The sequence below is a fragment of the Capricornis sumatraensis genome, chromosome 1 (genome assembly GCF_032405125.1).
Source record: "Capricornis sumatraensis isolate serow.1 chromosome 1, serow.2, whole genome shotgun sequence".
NCBI classification, from domain to species: Eukaryota; Metazoa; Chordata; class Mammalia; order Artiodactyla; family Bovidae; genus Capricornis; species Capricornis sumatraensis.
Genome location: NC_091069.1, coordinates 247,495,537 through 247,511,688, shown reverse-complemented (window position 1 = coordinate 247,511,688; position 16,152 = coordinate 247,495,537). Strand labels below are relative to the sequence as shown.

General features: G+C 49.2%; 1 protein-coding gene across 1 annotated transcript in view; it reads right to left on the bottom strand.

The window, feature by feature from the left end:
* Nucleotides 1-16,152, bottom strand: part of FAM3B (FAM3 metabolism regulating signaling molecule B) — a 92,862-nt gene that overhangs the window by 50,467 nt on the left and 26,243 nt on the right. Inside the window, exons 3-4 of the mRNA XM_068969397.1 lie at nucleotides 8,029-8,278; nucleotides 130-273 (exon numbers count right to left, since the gene is read on the bottom strand). Of these exons, the coding sequence (XP_068825498.1) occupies nucleotides 130-273; nucleotides 8,029-8,278 (394 nt within the window). The remainder of the gene's footprint in view (nucleotides 1-129; nucleotides 274-8,028; nucleotides 8,279-16,152) is intronic.

Here is a 16,152-nt window from a genome sequence, read left to right as displayed (position 1 = left end):
GGGAGAGGATTCTTCCTCTTCCTCCTCCTCCTCTTTCTCATCAACATAAATGGCAGTAGAGACCTCAGCCCAGTCTCACCGCTGCAGCAGGGATGCAAGTCCTTGCCTTGACCCCACCGTGGTACCCACCTTTGAGGATGGGCTTCTTGCCAATGCTCTGGATGCTGTAGATGGTGCTGGACAGGTGCACGTCTGGGATGAGTTCTGCCAGCAGGTACCCGGAGTACCAGGCACACAGGGAGGCGAAGATGAAGAACACTGCCTTCAGGGTGCCTGTGGACAGACAGATGGCAAGATGCATGTGGTGCCCCCACCTGCTCTTCTGACCCCATCCAGGCCTTCCTGATGGCACCCGAGTCTTAGCAGAATGCCCCATGGGGAATTCCTCAGGATGGTGGGCTGGCGAGGGCCTGGGGCCACTCAGTGGAGCCCATCGGCTTCTGAGCACAGCTGCTGAGGGGAACAGGATCGGGTGACATGAGTGGGTGACAGGATTGGGATGTGAAGGCGGTTGGGCTGAGGTTCCCATCTGCTGCTGTGCAGAGCTTCCGCACGGGCTCGCATCAAGGGCTCATCCAGCATCCCTGACACCTGGCCTAAGGACAGACGAGGCCCTTCCCTCCAGAGCCCATGGGACTTAGGAAGCTCCTGGAAGCAGACAGAAACCCACAGGGTGGCGGAGGCACCCTGGTTTGTTTACTGTGTCACCAGTGCTGAGGGTGGTACCTGGTCCCCGTGAGCACACAGTCACCCCTGTGACACTGGAAATGGTCCCCAGACTGTCATTATCCTCAGACAAGGCTGGAGGGACACCCATGGTTCCTGGCAAAGGATGTTGTTGAGCTCTGCTGCAGGCCGCAGGTGCGAGGCTTTGCACAGATCACACGGAAGTGGAAGCAGAACCCAGAATCAAGGTCACCTCTGAAGCTGACTGAGCCGCTTTGTAACCATTGCCAAAGCCCCCTGATCATTACTAACCAGCTTCCTGACTCCCAGGTAGACAAAATGCCCGCTCCAGTAAACACACTGTGCTGTGCTTAGTTGCTCAGTCATGTCTTACTCTTTTAGACCACACTGACTGTAGCCCGCCAGGTTCCTCTGTCCATGGGGATTCTCTAGGCAAGAATACTGGAGTGAGTTGCCATGCCCTCCTCCAGGGGATCTTCCCAACCCAGGGATGGAATTCAGGTCTCCTGCATTGCAGGGAGATTCTTTACCATCTGAGCCACCAGGGAAGCCCAAGAGTACTGGAGTGGCTAGCCTATCCCTTCTCCAGAAGGATCTTCCCAACCCAGGAATCAAATTGGGGTCTCCTGTGTTACTGGTGGATTCTTTACCAGCTGAGCTACCAGCGAAGCCCAAACACCCTATAGCACCCCAACCAATCACCTAATGCTTACCTTCCAGCAGTTACTTTGTCTTGAGGCTATAAAAATTGGCTATTGACCTATGAGAACTGTTGACTCTCCGTGGTCTTTCAGGAGTTGTCAGCCTGCTGAGCTCCCAGCGCCCACATTATCTCTGCTGTTTGCTCTTAATAAATTCACTCCCTTCTGAAATGCTGTGTGTCTGGAAATTCTTTTCCAAACTGCGCTCAGACTGCCTCCACAGACATTCCTGGAGAGAATCTGTGTGGTCGACAGACTCCAGGATCCTCCTCTCAACTCCTGGGGACAAGGCACTGACCCACCCTTAGGTTCCCAGAGGCCTGGCGGACAGCTCTGTCCCTACACAGACAATTTTTTTAGATTTTACTCTGTACAGAGTCCACAGATCAGGACTATGCAGCATTCCCCAAACTGCCAAGATCCAGGGGTGGCCCAAGACCCTGCACAAGGGGACTCAGGGATGTCTCCCATCAGTGTTTAGGTCTAGTCCTGAGAACAAGAGGACAAATGGATGGATGGATGGAAGGAATGAGGGAGGGAGAGAGGGAGGAAAGAGAGGGAGAAAGGAATGGAGGAAGAGGGTAAAACGAGAGGAGGGGAGGGGAGGGCAGGGCAAGAGCCCACCCACCGGACCCCACACCTCCTCACCGCCTTGCTCTGTTCCCTCTCAGGCAAAGCATCGGAAATAACTGCACCCTGGAGTGGCCTTCAGGCCTCACCATCCCCCTGCGGCTCCAGGCAGCTGTGCTGGTCGAGGCCTCCTGAGCCTCTAGGCTGCCAGCCCCAGGCCCCTTGGACGGTCCTGCCCCGTCCACACCCTCCCTGGACAGCACACACCCTCCGGAGGGTGGGAGGTTCCCCCGTCCTGGGCAGACCCAGCGTCCTCTGCTGGCTTTCCCTGTCTGTGTCTCTCCACAGGATCTCAGATGACCTCACTAGACCATCGTCCGAGCTCTGGACAAGACTGCCCCCTTGCTGAACTGTCAGCACCCAGGATGCCTCACAGGGCCTCGCAGGTCCCAGATGAAACCCTTGGTCCTCCCCAGCTCCCCAGTCTGCTCCTGCCCCATGTCTTGCCCAGGACAGGCTCTGATGTCTGGGCCTCTCCCCGATTCCTCACGTCCCCTGCCAGGCCTTGGTGGGATCCACTGGCCAGGCTGCTGGGGCCCCGCCACAGACCTCTCTTCATCTCTATGGCCTCTTTCTTCCCAGGTCCCCCATCCTGGCTCTTCTCTCTCCCTGGTAGTGAACCTAGGTGCTGACTTATCACTGGAGTGTAATAAGGAATGGGCTTCCCAGGTGGTGCTAGTGGTAAAGAATCCACATGCCAGTGCAGGAGATCTAAGAGACAGGGGCTCGGTCCCTGGGTTGGGAAGATCCCCTGGAGGAGGAAATGGCAGCCCACTCCAGTATTCTTGTCTGGAGAATTGCATGGACAGAGGAGTCTGGTGGGATACAGTCCATGGGGTCACAAAGAGTTGGACACAACTAAAGTGATTTAGCCTGCACCCATGCACATGATAAAGGATACATCTCATCTTTATCCCAGTTCCTGGCACAGAATTCCTCAAACCCTGATAACTTCCTGATTGGAGTGTCTGCTGCGGTTCATATGGGGCCCCTTTTATCCACACCAGAATTTATGCTAATGAGGTGGGTCCTGGGATAGTTTCCAGGGAGGGTGGCCAGCCATGCGAGAAAGACCCAGCCCATACCTCAGACCCACTCCCAACCCCCAGGAGAGGGGACAGAAAGGAGGCCAGTTCAGTCATGTACTGGTGATGTAATAAGAGCCAGTGAAACTTGGAACTCAGAAACTTGGGGGGTTTCCGGGCAGGGAACACACAGATGTGCCAGGAGGGGACGTTCCCAATCCCCAGGGGCGTGGGCACAGGACTCTCACCCTGGGCCCTCCAGGTCTTTACTCGTGGCCATGCCTGCTGCTCAGTTGTGTCCCACTCTTTGTGACCCCAAGGGCTGTAACCCGCCAGGCTCTTCTGTCCATGGGATTCTCCAGGCACGAATACCGGAGTGGGTTGCCACTTCCTCCTTCAGGGGATCTTCCCAACCCAAGGATGGAACCTGTGTCTCCTGCATTGACAGGCAGATTCTTTACCACTGCACTACCGGGGAAGCCCTGCATGTGGCTGGTCCTCCTGATCTGTATCCCAAAGCATAAAACTGTAATCGCAAATAGAGTGGTGCTTGCAATGTTTCTGTGAGTCGTTTCAGCAAATTACAGAACCCAGACCCCACCCAGGAGTTGCGGGAACCCTCAGTTTTGTAGCCATCTGCTCAGAAGTGTGGGTGGCCCCTGAAGCCTGTGGCTGGCATCTGAAGACAGGGCAGCTTGCAGAGGGCACTGCCCTTAACCCCTGGGCTCTGGCGCCTCCTGTGGGTGGTGGGTGTCAGAAGTGAACTGAATGGCTGGACACCTAGTCTGTGTCAGAGGGCTGGTGACTCCCCACCCAGAGCCCTGAGCAGAGACCAGTGGGTATTCCCCAGCCCCCTTTCCACCTCTCCAGAACCCAGCCCTGGGTATCCTCTTTCTCTGGCCATGATGAAATGCAAACCTCTGTCAGTCTGGCCATGTTGAGCCCTGGATCTCAGCTCCCTCTTCATTCCTCATACCTAGAGATTCCTTTCTCCGCCCAGCCCCCTCCCCCGCCAACTTGTACTAACATGGGGTAGGTTATATCCGTCAGTGTTGCAGATGCTTGGGCGGGGTGGCGGGGGGGCGCTGTCTGGTTAGCTTAGGTAGTCACCTGGTGAAACAGGACCCCTCTGTCTCACCTGGATCATTTAGCCTTTTTTCAAGTGCATAATCTCAACATCAATTCCCTCTTTTTTCCAACCATGCAGTTTCTGAGAAGGTTAGAACATGATGTGGAGAAGGCCTTTTGCTGGAAATGACTGAGACAGTGTGGTCATTGCAGTCCCTGGCATAGGGACATCTCCATGCTGGAAAAACCAGCCACAGAAAACACAGTGAGAGGCCAGGGCAAACCGGCATGCTGTCCCAGAAACTGTCCCTGTCTGTTTTCAGCTCCAGCCGCCCTGACCCGCTGCCCTCTCCATCTGCACCCTGGGGATGAGCTTGTCCCTCTGCCCCCACGGGGCCCACCTCCAGACCCCTGGCCATCTGTTCCTTCAGTGGCCCGCTGTGCAGATCTTTGGCCTTCTGGGTGTGGCCTGCACGGCCACCCTCAGGAGCCCGTCGGCGCTGCCCACCACATCTCCCCTGCAGGTCTGTGCCACACACCTGGGATGGTGCGAGGGTCACAGGGTGTCCCAAACAGGCTGCTGGATGCGCCCTGAGTGAACCGTGTGATGCAACTGCTGGGAACATGGATTCGGCATCAACAGTCTCAGGTTCAAAAACAATAGTTCACTGTGTCCCATGTGTCAATTTACAAACAAGTGTTGTACTTGAAGAAAACTGGCAAAGCGGAGGTTATTCAGATCTTCTCAATGTTACACGTGAGATCTTTGAGCAAAGAGTTGCTGTTTGGTTTGGAGGAGACTGAAAGGGAGCGGGGTGCCACTTCTCTGATGCCTTTTCGCTCTGAAGGGAGGCATGGTTTTGTCCCCAGGTGAACAAGGACAAACTGGTGGCAGTGAAGGGGAAGATAATGAAGAGAGAATAAAAGCCCAGACATCCTCACGTGGAGAATCATGAACTTGGAATTTGAACGTTTTCGAGTTCAAGGGGCTCCTAGGAAGGCTATAAAGAGTCTATGCTCCAGGGGACGGGTGCAGCTGCTGACCCCCAGGCCAGGCTTCCCACAATGGCTGGGAGGAGCCACGATCTGCAGCCAGATCCCTCCTGGGGAGGGAGGGCAAACCCGCAGCACGCACTGGGACCAGTTTACGGTAAGATGAGGCACGGGCAGGTGGTGGAGCCAGCACCTGGGGCCTTGGTGGGAAGCATGGCTGAGGATTCCTCTTGGGAAAGGTGGGGGCTCAAGGACTTGGCTGAGACCAGCACCGGTGCAGGGGGCGGGGAGGGGGAGGTCTACCCCAGCAGGAGAGGTCCAGCACCTTCAGACGTGGAAGAGGAGACAGGAAGTGCACGGAGTCCAGGAACTTCTGTGATTCTGCGACTCTGGCCTTTCCTCATAAGGCAATAAGGTTGTCATCGGCCCACAGACATGTCCTGAGCACTTCCGTCAGCAGTTACCCTTGAGCATTAGAGCAAAGGCCATCCTGGGCACAGGTAGGAAGTTGGAACTTCCTCCTCAGAGACCCTCTGTTAGGGCACATGTGTATATGCCCTGCCCTGCCCCCCCGCCTCAGATTCTTGGATGTTTCAGGTTGGCACTGACCACTTAGGCTGGAGGACAAAGCCGGTGCACAGTAAGGCAGGATACTGGTGAGGAGGGTCTCAGGATCCCCCCACCCATCCAATCCTGAACCCACAAGAGCACACTCGAGAGGGATTCCTTCCACATCAAGTGGACGAGGATGCTGTTTGTCACTGGCAGCCTCCCCACAGGGACCCACATCCCCTGGACCCCCGGGGCAGCCACACCTGCACTTCTTGTCCTGAGAGGCTGGGGGCGCTGAGGGGCGGGTGAACCAGACTTGGGTTTCAGCAGCTTTGAGGCTTCAGGCCCTGCTAGCCCCAGTGGCCACAACTGTCATAGTCCTGTCGATGAGGCTTTTTGGCAGTAGGGCTGGGAAGTGTCACACCTGAGCATCTCAGCAGGTTTGCAAGGTTCAAAGTTCACATGCCAGCGCCCTTACTTTTAAGGAATTAGGATGACTGCTCCAGGTAGCTGCCCTTCTTCAGTCTGAGTGTCCTTCCTAGAGCCATGTGTCCTTCCTAGATCCTTCCTAGAGCCCTACCCGGGGCAGACCTGGGCCTTGACTGAGTGTCTAGGGAAATACTACTTTCACGTATTGCCAGATCCTTAGCTCACAAGATCAAAAGTGGCATAGCTTTGACCTTTTCTGAGTATTCTCTCTGGCAGCCACACCCAGATAAATGCAAACTCGGTGTGATCTCAAAGCTTGATGTGAAAGGACCACGTAGCTCACAAATGAATCACAAGGACTGCGTGCGAAAAAGTAGTAGGTGGGGGGAAAAGCAATCTAATAATATTCAATTATTTCCCACCAAGTCAGCAGCACGATAAGGATATACTAAATAATATGTTGTGCTCAGATGCTCAGTCATGTCCCACTTTTTGTGACCCCATGGATTGTAGCCCACCAGGCTCCTCTGTCCATGGAATTCTTCTGGCAAGAATGCTAGACTGGGGTGCCATTTCCTCCTCCCGGGGATCTTCCTGACCTAGGGATTGAACCTGCGTGTCCTTTGTATCTGGCATTGACAGGCAGATTCTTTACCACTAGCGCCACCTGGGAAGCCCAAGTATATAATGTGGAAATAATGGAAAAAAAATCTTCCAAAAAGGCTATAATAAAAGTCAGTGCCCCAAGAGATATATTTTCCCCCAAGAAAAGAGGTGCATCTCCTTGCATTTATCCTACAAGCCATGCAAGTTACCCAAAGCAGTACTATTCATAGGAAAATGGTTTTGTAGAAAGCATGGATATTTTACACAAATACAACAAAAGTCTTAAAACCGGGCTTTCCTTCATGTTGGGCATGGAGCAGAAAGGCAGTGAGTGGGACTTTCTGCAGTGTGGTCACACAATAAGCTTCTCAGGGAGGAAGGAGATCGCCTGCCACCCAGGGATGGAGGGCTGACCTCTACAGAGTCCAGGAGAACGCTTGGGATCTTTTCATTTCTTCCCACTATGCTGCAATGCTCTGGGAGGAATCCAGATTCCTCAGATTTCCGAAGAAACAGCAAATCGATTAGAAAGGGAATGTGTGGCAGGGACCAGAGATTCACATGGACCCCAGACTGCCTGAATTCACAGGCAGGCGGGAGGGCAAGGCACACAGAGGCCACTGCTGGGAAAACGAGTGCTAGGAGATGAAATAGTGTCTTTCCTACTTTTTTCCCCAAACCTTCTGCAGGCTCAAGTAGTTTGGAGGTGAGGAGTGGAGAGTAGGGAGTCTTATAAAATGATGCTACCGGAACTGTCATAAAAGGGACAATGGGGCCTTCCTTGTTAATGAGCCCCCACTTCCCAGCCACCCACAGACAGGTGACTTAAAACACTGTCTGTTTCTGCACTTTTCATAATTCCCCGGGTTCGTCGGTTGGACCTGTGGCTCAGGATCCCTAGCTTCAGCCCGAGGGACCCCAAGTGCAGTTACAAGGACCTCTGACCAGCTAGGGCAGCCCCCTCCCAGCCCAGGAGCGGGGTTGGGGGGCGGGGGGCACGTGAGCACCTCCCGCCTAAGGGCTCACTGGGTTCCGCTCTAGCTGCCCTCAGCTACCGCCTGCCTTCCAGGCAAAGCGTCACAGTCACTGGTTCCACCCTTTTCTTCGCCCTGCACGAGGAGGGGACAAGCGGGGACAGGCGGGAGGGCGGACGAAACTTCAGCCCACTCGCGCCGCGGCTGGATTCGCTTTGCGCATCCTTGATCCCCAAACAGAAGACCTTCCTCGTGCCGCCCCCACCTCTGGCTCCGCGTGGCGGGTCCCAGGAAGGGCAAGGGGGCGACTCTCCCGTGCCGGGCCCCCCTTCCCGCCTCCCTCCGGTGGGGGATTGCACTCACCAGCAGCCGCGGGGCGCATTTTCCAGGCGCGGCTCGGGCCCTCCTGACCCTTGGCCGCAGCTCCGGGAGACAGAGGAAGCCTCTCGAGGGCTGGACTGACCACTGGGCGACACGCCCTGGAGGGCAGGCCGGCGGCGAGGAGGGCGGGCAGATGCATGTGCTGGTGTGTCAGGCGGGTGCGGGCGGGGCAGGTGAGTGCGGCAGGTGCGCTGGCGGCGCCCTGGAGCTTTGGGTCAGCAGCCCAGGCTGACTAGGGGATCAGAGAGAAGTACAGGGTTTTGCTCTGAAGGGAGGACGCCCTCCCTTTATGGTTGGCGGCTCCAGACCCCAATTAACGTCTCTCAAGGTCAAGAGACTGCCAAGATAGCCATATTCTGAGTCTTTAGGCCGTTCCACCCGAATCCAGGTTCGAAGTCCAGGTCACCACGGCCACTGTTCTAAGGCTCTTCGCTTCCTCCAGAAGTTTCTGCCCACTGCTGTTTGCACAGCCCAGCCTCCTGCCTCTTGCTTCCTCCTTGACTCCGGGAGTTGATCGTGGAAAACAGAACAATGTCCCAGCCCCGGTGGTCAGGGTGGCAGGGCTGCAGGTCCTTGAGTTTCCAGGAGGCCAGGCATGCTTGAGTGAGAGGCCAGCAGATGTTGGAAGTGAGCTTCCCAGAAGATGCGCCATCTCCAAAGAGAAAGAGCTGCTTCTCACCCACAGATGGCTTGCACTCCGGATATCCATCAGGTTGTAGGGGCTTTTGAAAGTCACGGTGGACTCAGACTCCCAAGGGCAAGTTAAAGCTCCAAGAGCAGTTGGTCACTTTTGTGGAAAAAAGAGTTCCAGAGAGGCAGGGAGTGCCGCCCTCTGGATCTATTGGCTCCTGAAGTTCCGTTTCCCTAAGAAAGCCCAGAAGATTCCAAAGTACCCTGGGTGGTGGCGAGGGGGCCAAGGAAGCTTGGCTGTGACCCACCCAGAAGACAGTGGTCTCTATTACAACTCCCTTCTCTGGGACTCCAGCTTCCCTGGTAGTTCAGCTGGAAAAGAATCCATTTGCAATGCAGGAGATCCCAGATCAATTCCTGGGTCTGGAAGAGCCACTGGAGAAGGAATAGGCTACCCACTCCAGTATTCTGGCCTGGAGAAGTCCATGGACAGAGGAGCCTGGTGGGCTACAGGGGCAAACAGTCCGACGCGACTGAGTGACTTTCACTCACTTCACTCCAGGACTCCAGAAGGGTAACCGGCTTGAGCATGGCACATTTCAGTCTGGATGCTTTTTTGAGCTGCTCTATAGTGCTACTCTGGAGAAGGCAATGGCAACCCACTCCAGTACTCTTGCCTGGAAAATCCCATGGATGGAGGAGCCTGGTAGGCTGCAGTCCATGGGGTTGCTGAGTCGGACATGACTGAGTGACTTCACTTTCACTTTTCACTGTCATGCATTGGAGAAGGAAATGGCAACCCACTCCAGTGTTCTTGCCTGAAGAATCCCAGGGACGGGGGAGCCTGGTGGGCTGCCGTCTGTGGGGTCGCACAGAGTCGGACACGACTGATGTGACTTAGCAGCATAGTGCTACTCAGAAGTCATTTCCCAACTATTCCTAACAATTATACTAAACATTGTGAATCAGCTCATTAAAGGGAGTGTGGGTTTCATCTCATCTTTGTCTTGAGCTCATCTCATTTCAGAGATGCAGGTTTTATCTCTGAGTCTGCTTTCATTTAAAAAAAATGTGGTCAAAAGTGCTCAACATAAAATTTATCACTTTTTACCAAATTAAAATAAAAGTACACTTTTAAGCGAACAGTTCAGCGATGTTCAGACTACTCACATTTTTGCACAATGGAACTCTAGAACGTTTTTATCTTGCAAAACTACAACTTTGTTCCTATTAATCAACTTCCCATCCCCTCCCCACTAGCACCTGGTAACCACCATTCTATTTTTTGTTTTCAGACTTTGAATAGTTTGGATATCTCAGATAACTGGAATCATACACTGTTTGTCTTATTATGACCAGCTTATTTCCCTTAGTATAATGAACCTGAGGTTTATCTATGTTGTAGTATGAGACAGGATTTCAGTCCTTTTTAAGACCAGATACTATTATCATATGTGAAACAGATCATCAGTCCAGGTTCGATGCGTGATATAGGGTGCTCAGAGCTGGTGCACTGGGATGACCCAGAGGGATGGGATGTGGAGGGAGGTGGGAGGGGGGTTCAGGATGGGGAACACATGTACACCCATAGCTGATTCCTGTCAATGTATAGCTTTGTCAATATTCATGTCAATATTACTTTACAATATTGTAATTAGCCTCCAATTAAAATGAATAAATTTTAAAAACAGACCAAATACTATTCCATTATATGCATAGGCCACGTTGTCTTTATCTGTTCGTCCCTTGATGAACACGTGGGTTGTTTCCACCTCTAGGCTAGTGTGAATGATGCTGCTATGAACATAGGTGTGCAAATATCTTTTCAATTGTCTTGGGTATATACCAGAAGTGGGACTGCTGGATCATATGGTAATTCCATTTTAATTCTTTTGAGGAACTACCATACTGTTTTCCACAGTGGCTGCACCATGGTACATGCCTAATAAGTCCATTTCACAAGTGTTCCAATTTCTCTGCATGCTCACCAACTTATTATTTTTATTTTATAGTAGTCATCCTGAAGGATGTGAGGTGATAGCTCATCGTAGTTGGATTTCTATGTTTCTAATATATCAGTATTGTTGATCATCTTTTCATGTGCTTGTTCGTTATCTGTGTATTATCTCTGGAGAAATGTCTATTCAGGTCATTTGCCTATTAATAAATCTGGTTGGTTTTGTTGTCGTTGAGTTGTAGGAGTTCTTTAAATATTCTGGACATTAACTCATGATCAGATATATGGTTGACAAATATTTCCCCCAATCCATAGTTTTAACTGTGAGGATTGTGCCCTTTAATGTGCAGAAGTCTTGTTTGATGTAGTTTTTATTTGGCTCATCTACTGTTCTTTTTGTTGCCTGTGTTTTTGGTGTCATACCCAATATATTATTATCAAATCCAATATCAGGAAACTTTCTTCCTATGTTTTCTTTTAAGAGTTTTACAGTTTTAGGTCTTGAATCCACTTCAAGTTAATTTTCTTGTACATGGTTTTAGGTAAGGGTCTGATTTAATTCTTTTGCATGTGGATATTCCGTTTTCCCCAACTCTGTTTGTTGAAAAGACTTCCTAGTCTGTCTTTATGCCAGTACCACACATTTTGGATGACTGCTGCTTTATAATGGAGAAGGCAATGGCACCCTACTCCAGTACTCTTGACTGGAAAATCTCATGGATGGAGGAGCCTGATAGGCTGCAGTCCATGGGGTCACGAAGAGTCGGACACGACTGAGTGACTTCACTTCCACTTTTCACTTTCATGCATTGGAGAAGGAAATGGCAACCCACTCCAGTGTTCTTGCCTGGAGAATCCCAGGGACGGCAGAGCCTGGTGGGCTGCCATCTGTGGGGTCGCACAGAGTCAGACCGACTGAAGCAACTTAGCAGCAGCAGCAGCTGCTGCTTTATAATAAGTTTTGAAATCAGGAAGTGTGAGCCCTCCAACTTTATTCTTCTTTTTCAAGGTTATTTTAATTGTTCAGAATCCCCTCAAATTCCGTATGATCCCAAGAATGGATTTTTCTATTTCTGCAAAAAGCAGAAATATTTTGATAGAAATTACACTGAATCTGTAGATTGCTTTTGGTAGTATAGGTGACTTGTGTGTGTGTGTGTGTGTGTTAATTGCTAAGTTGTGTCTGACTCTTTGAGACCCTGTTGTAGCCTGCCAGACTCCCCTGTCCGTGGAATTCTCCAGGCAAGAATTCTGGAGTGGGTTGCTATTTCCTTCTCAAAGGGATCTTCCCAACTCAGGGATCAAACCTGGGTCTCCTCAACTGCAGGAAGATTCTTTACTGTCTGAGCCATCAGCGAAGCCCATGGGTAGCTTAACAATATTAAATTTTCAGATCTATGAACACGGGATGTCTTTTCACTTCTTTGTGTCTTCTATAATTTCTTTCAGCAGTCTTGTACTTTTCAGTGTCCTTTCTTAGTTAGGTTAGGGTTTGCTTTCAGTTTGCTGTAATCACCGTACATCCAGACTCCACTCCTGATTCTCTCTCTGTCTGTGAGAAACTTCCTTAAGTCCTCCTTAGCAACACAACATAGGATCCATGTCTGGGGAGCTGTATTAAGGAATTTTCTTTAAAGAAGAAATGTTGTATACACACACTCCCATAATAAAATCTATGGGAGTGACAAATGACTGAGAGATTGTTCGAATAAATCACTGTGTCACCGCTTGTAACTCTATGAAGGAATTTAAAATGATTGGTGTCAGGAGCATTCATTACTTGTAATACACATGAAACATGTACGTGAAATACGTGTTAAGTGGCAAAGCAGGAACAAACAGTGGACACTGGTACATATAAAAAGACTGGAAACACATCAAAGTGAAAAACTGTTTCATTTCCTGGAGCAGACTGGAGTGGGTAGCCATCCCCTTCTCCAGGGGATCTTCTGGACCCAGGGATGGAATCCAGGTCTCCTACATTTTAGGCAGATTCTTTACTAACTGAGCCACCTGGGAAGCTGGTATAAAGCCACATTACTTTTAAAATTTTGAAAATAAATGTGCACTGAAAACTCCTATAACCTCTGCTTCATCCTCCCCTCTATACCTCATGCTTCCCTGGGCCACCAGCTCAGTCTCAAAACTCTCCTCTCACAGCCCCTCCCCACCCAGCAAGTCTGTTTCATAGGAGTCCCCTCTCCTCTACAAGTACTTCCCCGCCAAGTCCAGAGTTCCCTTCTCAGAGACCACCACTGTCCCAAGCATTTCCTGTAGCCTTCAGAGCTATCTCACCCAAGCCCACATATGATTCCCTCATCCTTTCTATACATTTTTGTACATGGTATTTCATGACCTACCTTTTATGTTATAATATCTCAGAAAGCATCATATACACGAGCGCACACAGACTTGGTCTGTTATAGTGGATTCCTGTATTCTTTTCTACCGTTGGATTCGTTGTTTCATTTTTTCTATTCTTTTTATTGTTTGATGAACTGTCTTTTATTGTTGGACTGTAGATCTTTTAACCGTATTTTTTACTGTTGGGTGATCCTTTTCTTTTTAAAAAATTTTTTTGGCTGCCCTGGATCTCCACTTGGGCTTTCTCTAGTTGCGGCAATCAGGGGCTACTCTTTGCTGCGAGGCATGGGCTTCTCATCGCAGTGGCTTGTCTTGTTGCGGAGCACTGGCTCGAGGCGCATAGGCTTCAGTAGTTGTGCCTCCTGGGCCCTAAACTCAGTAGTTTGGTGCACGGGCTTAGCTGCTCCATGGTGTGTGGGATCATCCAGGAGGAGAGATTGAACCTGCATCCCCTGCATCGGCAGGCAGATTCTTATCCACTGTACTATCAAGGAAGTCCTCTATTCTTTAAATAGGCTACAGAAGGGCATTTTGTGGGTTTTTTTTCCAGGCTTTTCTACTATGAACAATGCCGCAGGAAACACCTTTGTGCATCTGTCTTGGGATGCATATAGGGGTGGATTTACACAGCTGTGTATAACGGACTTTTGGACTCAGAGAGAGAGGGAGAGGGCGGGATGATTTGGGAGAATGGCATTCTATCATGTATACTATCATGTAAGAATTGAATCGCCAGTCTATGTCTGACGCAGGATACAGCATGATTGGGGCTGGTGCATGGGGATCACCCACAGAGATGTTATGGGGAGGGAGGTGGGAGGGGGTTTCATGTTTGGGAACACATGTAAGAATTAAAGATTTTAAAATTTAATTAAAAAAAAAAAAAAAAAAAGTAAATTCCTAGAAGTGAATTACTGAATCAAAGGGTATGTGAATTCTGAATTTTACCAGATACTTCCCACAGCTCAACAGAGAAGTTACACCTATTTACAGGCCAGCCAGCAGCATATGAGAATCCCAATTTTTCATATCCTTCCTGACACATTATATTATCCAACTTTTTGATCTATACAGCCTATTGTTGAAAAAACAGTATTGTTCTAACTGATTCTCATTAAAGTGATGGCCTTGGCATACTTCCATAGGTTTAAAAGCCATTTGTGATTGATGCCTGTTTGTTTTCCCAGGAAGTATCTAGTCATATACATTGCACACTTTTCTATTGTTAATTTTTTTTTTTTCAGATTACGTTAGGAGCTCTGAGAAGTAATTTGTGGACTAGATAATACATGCATATAGTTCAATTTTATTTAAAAAATTTAAATTGTATTTATGTATTGTTTTTGGCTGTGCTGGGTCTTCATCACTGCATACAGGCTCGCCTCTAGGTGCGGCGAGCAGGTGCTGCTTTCTAGCTGCAGTGTGCAGGCTTCTCATTGCAGTGGCTTCTCGTTGCAGAACGTGGGCTTGGGCATTCAGGTTTCGGTAGCTGTGGCACTCAGGCTCAGGAGTTGCGGCTCGCAGCCTCTAGAGCTCAGGTTCAGTAGTCTTGCCACAAGGGCCAAGCTGTCCCTCAGCATGTGTGATCTTAGTTCCCGGACCAGGGGTCAAACCTGTGTCCCATGTATTGGCAGGTGGATTCTCAACCACTAGACCACCAGGGAAGTTCCCATGGTTCAGTTTTTTAAAGTATATTAAAAGGTTGATAGTAATAAATTGCCCACTTATTCTTGCATCTTCTTTACCCAATAGAAAACCAATAGGTGTTTAATAGGTTATCAATTTCTTGGGAGTCTTTCCAGAATTTCTTTATACATATTCAACTAAATAAGAATATCCCTCCCCGCCAACACTTACACTAACACACTGTCACTCTGACCCACCTCTTGCCTCTCACGACATCTTGGAGAGCCTGCTGCTTGCGCACACAGAGCTCTTCTTCGTCCTTCCACACCTGCAGAGCATCCGACAGCAAGGATGGACCACAGTTTAGCAGCTCCCTAACACAGCTGTTTCTTTTCCACCTTCTTTTAGGACTAATACTCTGTAATGAAAACCTCTCACATAGAACAAGTTTGAAACAACTTGTTTCAAACAAGTGAAGAATAGTAAATAAATTCCTAGAAGAACTGCTGAGCTTGTCTATCAGTAATCCTGAGATTCTGCCAGAACAGACCTGGATTGGATGTTGTGTTCACGGATATGTTCCCCTCCCCACCACCGCCAGCAGTGTTCGTGCATAGCTCTCTTTAAGGACTTTTCAAGGAAAATTTTTACTGCTCGATTCTCACCTTCACTTGCTTACTTTGAGAAAGCATGGCTGTTTAAGAAGGGACTTCCCTTAAAACACACTCCGATGTGAAGCAACCAAAATAGCAAGGGGTGGGGGGGAAACAGCTTCATTTATATATAGTGCAAAGCCCCCCCACCCTTCCTACACAAAGGGACATCTACTGTACACATGGATACAGAATTATAAAGTGTGCATTATAGTTTTTACAATTTTCTATTTATTAGTTCCTTATTGCAGGTAATAAAAAATTTTGTTCCCTGTTTGTTTTTACTTTGGATATCAAATTTTTCTCTGTAGGCAGCTAAAAAATGTTTTTCTGTTGATACTTTTGTTTAGCTTAGAAAGACCTTTTCCTCACTCCCTTTCCCCTATATTTTCTTATTTTTAAATCAAAATATTTGATTCCTCTATACTAAGTTTTGATGGAAATTCAAACTTCAGCTGCCCAGCCAGTTGTTCACTGTTTGTTGAATGGTAACCTTCCTTCATCGATTTGAAATGTCTCTTCCTCAATATTAAGTTCCATGTGTAATAATCGTGTACATATCTGGACTTTGTTCTGTTCTTTCTGCCTTATTTCCTTCCGCTTAGGTATTTTCTAGTGATTTGTGCATGTTTACTTTCCACGTGAACTTAAAAAATTTGTTTTTAATTTATTTTATATTGGAGTATAGTTGATTAATGGTGAATGTTATATTAAATTCTGCTGTACAGCAAACTGACTCAGTTTTACATATGTATCTCATCTTTTTCAAATTCCTTTCCCATGTAGGTTATTGCAGAGTATTGAGCAGAGTTCCCTGTGTAATATAGTAGGTTCTTGTTGGCTATCTATTTTATATACAGCAGTGTGTACATGTCA